General features: G+C 51.0%; 4 protein-coding genes across 4 annotated transcripts; 2 read left to right on the top strand and 2 right to left on the bottom strand.

The window, feature by feature from the left end:
* Positions 1 to 1658: 1658 nt before the first annotated feature.
* Positions 1659 to 2327, top strand: LOC137536267 (histone H1B-like). Its single transcript, XM_068258405.1, has one exon. The coding sequence runs from the start codon at positions 1659 to 1661 to the stop codon at positions 2325 to 2327; it is 669 nt and encodes a 222-aa protein (XP_068114506.1).
* Positions 2328 to 3171: 844 nt separating this feature from the next.
* Positions 3172 to 3600, bottom strand: LOC137536266 (histone H3). The gene has a single exon (XM_068258404.1). The coding sequence runs from the start codon at positions 3580 to 3582 to the stop codon at positions 3172 to 3174; it is 411 nt and encodes a 136-aa protein (XP_068114505.1). The 5' UTR covers positions 3583 to 3600.
* A 1191-nt stretch (positions 3601 to 4791) lies between these two features.
* LOC137536799 (histone H2B 1.1-like) lies at positions 4792 to 5175 on the bottom strand. Its single transcript, XM_068258999.1, has one exon. The coding sequence runs from the start codon at positions 5173 to 5175 to the stop codon at positions 4792 to 4794; it is 384 nt and encodes a 127-aa protein (XP_068115100.1).
* Positions 5176 to 6338: 1163 nt separating this feature from the next.
* Positions 6339 to 7629, top strand: LOC137536265 (histone H2A type 2-B). The gene is made up of 2 exons (XM_068258403.1): positions 6339 to 6537; positions 7326 to 7629. The coding sequence occupies exons 1-2, from the start codon at positions 6339 to 6341 to the stop codon at positions 7517 to 7519; spliced, it is 393 nt and encodes a 130-aa protein (XP_068114504.1). The 3' UTR covers positions 7520 to 7629.
* Positions 7630 to 9548: the final 1919 nt, after the last annotated feature.

Here is a 9548-nt window from a genome sequence, read left to right as displayed (position 1 = left end):
TGCACCGAATCTGCACATTTTGTGATCTACTCACTCTGCATTAGTGATGGGCGAACAGTGTTCGCCACTGTTCGGGTGCGCCCGGATTTTGGCCTGTTCGGGTTCGGTTCGGCACCCCCCGAACACCTCATGGTGTTCGGGAGGGTGCTCGGGCACGCTGCCCGAACCCGAACAGGCCTTCTTTTTTCGGCCGAACACAGCCGTGTCCGGCCGAACATAGCCCCCTATAGGGTCCCAGCATAAAGGGAGAGCATGCCCTGAGCCCGGGGGGGGGGGGGGGGGTCGGAAATGCCCCCCACCCCTCCCCGCTAAGCTCTCCCTTCTGCTGGACCCTATAAAATTAAATCTAAGTCCCCCGAAGGTACCTTGCAGGCTGGCAGGAGGAGGGCAGGAAGCAGGCAGCCGGAGAGCATAGGAGCTAGTACCATCTGGTACTTCCGCCCTCTCTCTGATGCACTTCCTGTTTACTTTTGTAAGTCGCGTCAAGAGACAGCAGGAGTACCGCGATGACGCGTACGAGGGTACGTGTCATCATGTTCTGCTCTCTCTTGACGTGACTTACAAATGTAAACAGGAAGTGCGTCAGAGAGCGGGCGGAAGTATCAGATGGTACTAGCGCCTATGCTCTCCGGCTGCCCGCTTCCTGCCCTCCTCCTGCCAGCCTGCAAGGTACCTTCGGGGGACTTAGATTTAATTTTATAGGGTCCAGCAGAAGGGAGAGCTTAGCGGGGAGGGGTGGGGGGCATTTCCGACCCCCCCCCCCCCCCACGCTCGGGGGCATGCTTTCCCTTTATGCAGAGACCCTATAGGGGCCCCAAAGGGACATGTTCGGGTTGGGTTCGGCCCTAACATGCCGAATATCGGGGGCATGTTCGGCCGAACCCGAACATCTGGATGTTCGCCCATCACTACTCTGCATCTATTCTATTAAACCATTAAGTGCCTCCTTTTCATCCCCTCTGTAACCATTGCCCATAGTCTCCCCCAGTCCCCAGTGTCTGCCTCGGCCTGACCAGCAGTCAGCATACACTTGTTTACTAGTATCTATAATGCAAGTCTAAGATTCTAGTTGGGAAATACAAACACTCTAGACATCTCATGTGTGATGTAGGCCCATCCTATGTGCTAGTATCCTGCACATTTCTCAGCCTGATATTCCCCTCCAGGGGTCAGTAGCCCCCCAGCCCCATATGATGCATGGCGGAGATACTTTTCTTCATATTGAGGGGGGAGTGACAGAAAACATTGCATATTAGACGTTGTATTCCCCCTGATAATGATGGAGACAGAAGAGATCGGGGGAGCAGTAAGCAGAGCTGGTCACATAAGAGCGGGATTTCCCGGCCGCAGCCTCCGCTCAGAAGTCCCCCGGAGCTGTAATGGGGGAGGGGAGACCCCTGCCAGCCGGGCGGCCACACACAGGGGGCACACTGCTATATTCCGGAGGGAATAAACCCACGTTTCTCCCGGCAGGAAACACAAGCAGAGAGCCGAACAGTGACAGCTGTGTGGAGAGGAGGGGCGCCAGAGAGTCCGGATCCCTCCAATAGGAAGACAAGGCGCGCTCCTATCAGCAGCCAATGGCAGCGCGGCCGGAGAGGCTATATATGCGCTGATTGGCGCTCTCCCTGCAATGTTACACTGTGTTGTGCAGGAAGATGGCAGAGACCGCACCAGCAGCCGCCCCTCCCGCAGCGGAGCCCGCCGCCAAGAAGAAGCAGAGCAAGAAGGCGGCAACCGGAGGAGCCAAGAAAGCCAGCAACAAGCCTTCCGGTCCCAGCGTGTCCGATCTGATCGTCAGAGCCGTGTCCGCCTCTAAGGAGCGCAGCGGGGTCTCCCTGGCCGCCCTGAAGAAGGCTCTGGCTGCCGGAGGATACGATGTAGAGAAGAATAACAGCCGCCTCAAGCTGGCCGTCAGGAGCTTGCTGACAAAGGGCACCCTTGTCCATGTCAAAGGTACTGGCGCCTCCGGCTCCTTCAAGATCAGCAAGAAGGAGGGCAGCAAAGACAAGGCGGCCGCCAAGAAAAAGCCATCCGCTGCGGCTAAGTCTAAGAAGACGGCTGCTGCTGCCAAGTCTCCAAAGAAAGCTAAGAAAGCCCCCAGTGCTGCCAAGAAGAGTCCGAAGAAAGCGGCCAAGAAACCTGCAGCCGCTAAGAGCCCGGCAAAGAAGGCAGCCAAGCCTAAAGCCGCTAAGAGCCCGGCAAAGAAGGCAGCCAAGCATAAAGCCGCTAAGAGCCCGGCAAAGAAGGCAGCCAAGCCTAAAGCCGCTAAGAGCCCGGCAAAGAAGGCAGCCAAACCTAAAAAGGCCGCTCCTAAGAAGAAATAAGTCTAAGATTGTCTCTCATAAACCCAAAGGCTCTTTTCAGAGCCACCCAATCTCTCCCCCAAAGGGCTGTGATGTTTTCTGTTTGTTGGCGTGTAGGTAGTACATGTAACGGAGTGCATTGCAAACTTAGACATGTCATTGAGTCCAGCAATTTTCAAGCGATCCGTTACCCCCATATATCCTAGTCTGCTCATTGCTAAAACTGCCGGCAGCAGTACGTTTAAATGGTGTTACTCCTCTACCGGCATCCCAGCACTTCCAAGTCACACCCTGTACCGAAGGCTTAGATGTATGGCTACTGTGATGGCTGTTATATAACATGCTGCTTCACTCACCGCAGCTCAACGTATGTCGGCTAAGGCCACTTTCCTCTTAAAAATCCAATGTGTAATATATATGCACTACAGTGGCTTGTAGCTTTGCTCAAATGTCTGCAAGTCAAGTACCCGTCGGCGATGTCGAAGTGAATGGCTGAGACAAATGCAATGGCTTACTATACATTTGCTTAGTGATTAAGGCGGAAGGATCGGTCCCTACAGAGGGATCAGCGTTGCTGAATGCTGATCTGACCCGCTGTGTACTATGTAGAATCCGCTACTGTAATATATACTTGTTAGAAATTAGAACAAAGTTTTACTTCAGATTGTTTCCTCGTGTAGAGAGCCGGTAGTGTCCTTGCATTTCCAAATCTCTCGGCAACCCACCTTCCCCTTGGATCAGACTGGCACATTGGAAGAGTTTAGTGATAATACACTTTGTAAAACTGCTCTGCAAGGAGAATGTGGGGTGGCTCTGAAAAGAGCCTTTGTGTTGTGTGACGTAACAGGATGGCTGCGTGACGCGATTATGCCCTCTCGCCGCGGATCCTGCGGGCCAGCTGGATGTCTTTGGGCATGATGGTGACCCTCTTGGCGTGGATGGCGCACAGGTTGGTGTCCTCGAAAAGCCCCACCAGATAAGCCTCGCTGGCCTCCTGCAGAGCCATGACGGCCGAGCTCTGGAAGCGCAGGTCGGTCTTGAAGTCCTGGGCGATCTCCCGCACCAGGCGCTGGAAGGGCAACTTGCGGATTAGCAGCTCGGTGGATTTCTGGTAGCGGCGGATCTCGCGGAGAGCCACAGTGCCGGGCCGGTAGCGGTGGGGCTTCTTCACTCCGCCGGTGGCTGGAGCGCTCTTACGGGCGGCTTTAGTAGCCAGCTGCTTGCGGGGAGCCTTCCCGCCGGTGGACTTGCGGGCTGTCTGCTTGGTTCTGGCCATGCCTGCTAATCAGCGTCACTAATGTGCTGCTGCGAATATGGAGAGACACAGCCGCCGCTACTCCTATTTATACTGAGCTCTGCCCTCTGATTGGTCGGGGCGTGTCTTGTCTCTCCCTGATTGGCTATTGGAGGGCATCCGTTATTGTTCAAATGTACCGCCAGGCTATTGTTCCAGCAGCAGCAGCCCGCCAATTTCCCCTAAGAGGTCATTCTTGCCTATTACTTAAACTAAAAATAAAAAAACTATACTAGATATTTATAAAGCCGCGGGAAATAGTGGAAGGATTAGGAACATAAAATAAAGTACTTGTTTCTCTGCAGCTCACACAGCACAAGCTGTTATGTATCGGCTCAGATCAGAGGAGGAGAGGAGACCGGAGCCAGAGAGGAAACATTGTAACAGATGAGAGAAATAGATACAATATTTGGGCTGTTCATGTATCTATCTAGGCAGCTGCAGCCGGCTGGGAAGCTACACATCACTTGTGACTACAGATTGGCGGGACGGAGGATCCCTGTCCCTCCCTGGCACCATTTATCAGCCACCAGTTACAGGCCGCTGTGCTGTTATGTGCGGCGAGGATCACTGGAAAGAATACACATGGATCACAGCAACGCTCACTGCAGATCTTCATTCATAGATATTATTACACACATCCCAGTATGTATCGAGGAAACGTGATTGGACGCTTAGGATAGCGGACAAACGAAAATTAAAAAAGATACTGCAAGGTTTCGGCACCTCGCAATTCTTAAATATACATATAGATATATATCACTGTATTCTGGGAAAATACTTTGCGGCATATGAGAGCCTAAAGAATTTGCAGCGTCCTAAACAATAGGTGTGAGTACATATATTTCCCCTATTAATTCACTCCCAACTTGTGACCAACTAAGCAGCCAGACGGGGATTCCATTGCTCTGACTGCGATAGGAATAGCCGTAATGTATAGTCAGGATATCATAGCCGATATGGGCCCGCCACGTGTTCTCTCCGTAATTCTAGTGTCCTTACTTACACCTAAAACCCCATAGAAAGTCAACAATAAGTTGAAGGACTTTAGCAATTTGAAGAGAGCTGATAAGTTACGTTATAGAGCAAATTATAAAGATGCATCAGGCAAACCATTTAACTTCATGTGTGTTAAAATTGCATAGGACAGCTCTGTAGTGATTTGGTGGGTGGCTCTTCCGGGCAGCGCTGTTACTTGGCGCTGGTGTACTTGGTGACGGCCTTGGTGCCCTCGGACACGGCGTGCTTGGCCAGCTCTCCCGGCAGCAGCAGGCGGACGGCGGTCTGGATGATCTCCCGGGAGGTGATAGTGTGGCGCTTGTTGTAATGAGCCAGACGGGAAGCTTCCCCGGCGATGCGCTCGAAGATGTCATTGACGAAGGAGTTCATGATGCTCATGGCCTTGGAGGAGATGCCGGTGTCGGGATGTACCTGCTTCAGCACCTTGTACACGTAGATGGCGTAACTCTCCTTCCTGCTCTTCCTACGCTTCTTGCCGTCCTTCTTCTGGTTCTTGCTCACAGCTTTCTTGGAGCCCTTCTTGGGGGCAGGAGCGGACTTGGCTGGCTCAGGCATGGCTGGAAGATGCTGCTTCTCAGTCACTGCGGAGTGCGGAGTAGTGTTGTCCGGATCATGAACGATTCGGATCTTTGATCCGAATCTATTTTATGAGTCGATCATCCGAATCATCAAAATGAACGATTCGGATCGCAAAAGGGGCGGGGCCAGGAGCGACACGCCCCCTCTCAGCGGGCAGCAGGGTCCTGGAAGCAGGGATCGCTCTGTTGGAGGGGAGGCAGCCTTGCAGGGAGACAGGTAGATGAGAGAGAGAGGGGACATGGGTGCCACTGCCAGATATGTGTAGAGCACACATACTGGCTATAACGTGCTGCCCATTATAGGCTGTCTGTTCCGTAGTGCTGCACAGTGATCACATGGGAAGCTTTTGGCTCAGCATAGCTCAGTAACTTTGCAGACAGTGTGATTGAAAGGCAATATAATCCTCCTGCACTCGGCACTAAACAGCTACACTTATCTTCTGGGAATGCTTTCTTTCACTGTGCGACCTTTTCTTTCAAAGTGTACAGATGCACATATAGGTGAAATACATGTAAAGCATATGACTTCAGCATGTGGGTATTACGTGCAAACATTTCTGCTCTCTGCTCGTCCCTCCTCCCTTCTCTGTCCACTCCCTGCCCTCTGTCCATCTTCTCCCCTTCTCTGTGTGTCCACTCCCTCCCCTTCTCCTATCCACAGACCTGTTCACCCCCGAATGGTGTAAGATGATCCGAGATTCGGATCAAAGATCCGGATCTCTTCAATGATCCGATTCGAATCATCCGGATCATTGAAAAGATCCGAACTTCCCATCTCTAGTGCGGAGATATACAGAGAGGCCACAGCGCCGCCTCCCCTCCTTATATGGGCGGCCTATGCAAACGCAGCTACTGAGGAGCTGCTGTGCTGATTGGCAGCGTCACTGGCACTGCCCGATCACCGCCCCTTCTCCCTCATTGGTTTAGCACAACTACACACCGGCTATTCAGGTATAACATGCAGAGCACCGCCCCAGTCGCTGATTGGCGGATTGCTAGACCGAGCCGCCATTGGCAGTACTGAATAGCAGCCAATCAGGTGACAGCGCGGGACACAGCCTGCAGAGTATATATAGAAGGAGGAGGGCTGGATTAGGATACTTACATTGGAGAGACACATCCTGATTATCTGCCATCATCATGTCTGGACGCGGCAAACAAGGCGGCAAGGCCCGTGCTAAGGCCAAGACTCGCTCCTCCCGGGCCGGCCTGCAGTTCCCAGTCGGCCGTGTGCACCGTCTGCTGAGGAAGGGCAACTATGCGGAGCGGGTGGGGGCCGGAGCTCCGGTCTATCTGGCCGCAGTGCTGGAGTACCTGACCGCTGAGATCCTGGAGCTGGCTGGCAACTAGAGATGGGAAGTTCGGATCTTTTCAATGATCCGGATGATTCGAATCGGATCATTGAAGAGATCCGGATCTTTGATCCGAATCTCGGATCATTTTACTACCGGAAGCATTCGGGGGTGAAATGAACAGCAGGACAGGTCTGTGGACAGGAGGAGGGGAGGGGGTGGACACACAGAGAAGGGGAGAAGATGGACAGAGGGCAGGGAGTGGACAGAGAAGGGAGGAGGGGAGAGCAGAGAGCAGAAATGTTTGCACGTAATACCCACATGCTGAAGTCATATGCTTTACATATATTTCACCTATATGTTCATCTGTACACTTTGAAAGAAAAGGTCGCACAGTGAAAGAAAGCATTCCCAGAAGATAAGTGCAGCTGTTTAGTGCCGAGTGCAGGAGGATTATATTGCCTTTCAATCACAGTGTCTGCAAAGTTACTGAGCTGTGCTGAGCCAAAAGCTTCCAATGTGATCACTGTGCAGCACTACGGAACAGCCAGCCTATAATGGGCAGCACGTTATAGCCAGTATGTGTGCTCTACACATATCTGGCAGTGGCACCCATGTCCCCTCTCTCTCATCTACCTGTCTCCCTGCAAGGCTGCCTCCCATCCAACAGAGCGATCCCTGCTTCCAGGACCCCACTGCCCGCTGAGAGGGGGCGTGGCTCTCCTGGCCCCGCCCCTTTTGCGATCCGAATCGTTCATTTGGATGATTCGGATGATCGACTCATAAAATAGATTCGGATCAAAGATCCGAATCGTTCATGATCCGGACAACACTACTGGCAACGCCGCCCGGGACAACAAGAAGACCCGCATCATCCCCCGCCACCTGCAGCTGGCTGTCCGCAACGACGAGGAGCTCAACAAGCTGCTGGGTGGGGTGACCATCGCCCAGGGGGGAGTCCTGCCCAACATCCAGGCCGTGCTGCTGCCCAAGAAGACCGAGAGCCACAAGGCGGCCAAGAGCAAGTAATTCCCTGCAGCAGCCGGACACACACAGTACAGAACCACAAAGGCTCTTCTCAGAGCCACCCACACGGTCTATACAGAGCCGAGTACAGAACATACTTATCATATTGTCACATGTAGGTCGGGTATACAATATTTTAGCGCGCACACTGATGTATCGGTATGAAGTAAAGATCGATGGATGGTTTTCTCAAAAACTATCATAATTGAATAATCTTATTTGCGGGTATATATTAGGCACTAATTGCTGGCAATCTGCGGGACGGATTTTGTCAAGTCATTGTTCCGCAGTAAAAATAGTTAAATACAGCAAAATGTTCAATTCGGCAGCAATATAGCTGCTTGTGTGACAGTGCAGCGGAGCAGGTGTCAGACATCCAATCCATTTAGGTTTTGCGCGTTTATGGATGAAGGGAGAGAAATTGTACACGGTGATTGGTTGGGTCAAATCAGTTGATAGTTTAATTATCAATTTGAAATGGTAACGGTTTTTCCCGCCACTATAGATCTGCACAAACTAACCCGTGACCGATATATCTCGATTTGCTCATTCTAAAATATAAATTCCCTGCGAGTATCGGCAATGCATTCCGCCTCCATTTTACCTATCGCTCTGCCGGTATTTCCTTCAGCATTTGCCAAGGCTATACTTTCCCCAAATATATTTTAATCTCATTGAAGTATTTCCCCAGATATTTGAGCAACAGCCAATAGATCGCTCCTCTATCGGTCATGGGCAGAGCGGTCGGACAATGAGCCTTTAGGTCAAACTGAACATAATTCGAGGAACAGGTAAAGCTGGCAACAGAGGGTTCCTGGCAGCTTGTTCAGCGATTAAATATACTGTACATTTACCTTTCTGCATGAAATACATTCTCCACGAATAGCTTACACTTCTGCATCTCTTTTGTGCTCAACCCAAACTGCTAAATGGCTCAGACACGTGCGTGTAGGAGAGCAATATGGTTACATATTCTTCTCAGAGCCACCCACACGGTCTATACAGAGCCTGATGCGCATTATATTGTTTCCTCTGCTGCATGCAGAGACGTGTCACACGATGGTGTGCTTACAAAGTCCACACCATATTAACGGAGATGATAGGTTAACGTTACAAACAATATTTCATAGACTAAAGCCAAGCTCCATATTGCCAAATACCATGTAAAAGAATCAGATGGATCCTCCTGTTTGGCAGCCACACGTGTTCCTGGCTCTGAATCAGATGCAATGTTATACGGCTGTACAGTAATCCTGATCCACAATCCCATAAGCAGATCAGCCTGCAGGCAGCACTCCTATACGGAAGCATTAGCGCTATTAGCACAGCAATAGAGAGCATCATGTGTGGTGGAGGGATCGTTCCTATTCAGGATGGATCGTAACAGGCTTGTTTTAATTAAAATAGTCATCACATTATAATCTTTTACAATTAATGTATTTCATCATTTGGGGTATTCATTAGAAACACCCAGTAGCGCCAACAAAGGCATATGTATCTGCACGGCCAATGTCTGATTCACAATGTAGAGGCAGTAATACTCTGGCAAAGCTATTGGCTGAGCGGAGACGTTTGTGTAGCTGTGATTGGCTAAGGCAGAGCAGTTGCGATTTTCAAATTTGCCGCCGAATTTCCGTGGAACAGGCGGGATGGATGTGCCGCTCTCTGTTGCGGCTATTATGTGATGCTGCACCGGCAGCTGCCCCATAATATTCAGCATTTCCCCGGCTGTGCTGCTCCCTGCAATGCCAGCTCAGAGTTCAGCCATAAGAGATATGCAGGATTGAGTTTATGTCGTAACAATGTCATTTACTACAAGGGAACAAATAGATCATCTGGAGGAGACAAAGAGATCATTTAGTACAGCTGTCATAACATGTCCAGTGTGAGATAAACAGGACAGGAATCCATTAGGAGTGATATTTATGTTGGCTTCTGAGGAGAGAAAACCAATTACCGAATATAATCACTGGTCTCTCTGTACGCAGCGCTGCCAAACGTCAAGATATAGTAAAAGTAGAGCGACCAGACC

Source organism: Hyperolius riggenbachi, chromosome 10 (genome assembly GCF_040937935.1).
Source record: "Hyperolius riggenbachi isolate aHypRig1 chromosome 10, aHypRig1.pri, whole genome shotgun sequence".
In the NCBI taxonomy this organism is placed as follows: domain Eukaryota; kingdom Metazoa; phylum Chordata; class Amphibia; order Anura; family Hyperoliidae; genus Hyperolius; species Hyperolius riggenbachi.
This window is presented reverse-complemented; position numbering and strand designations above follow the sequence as displayed.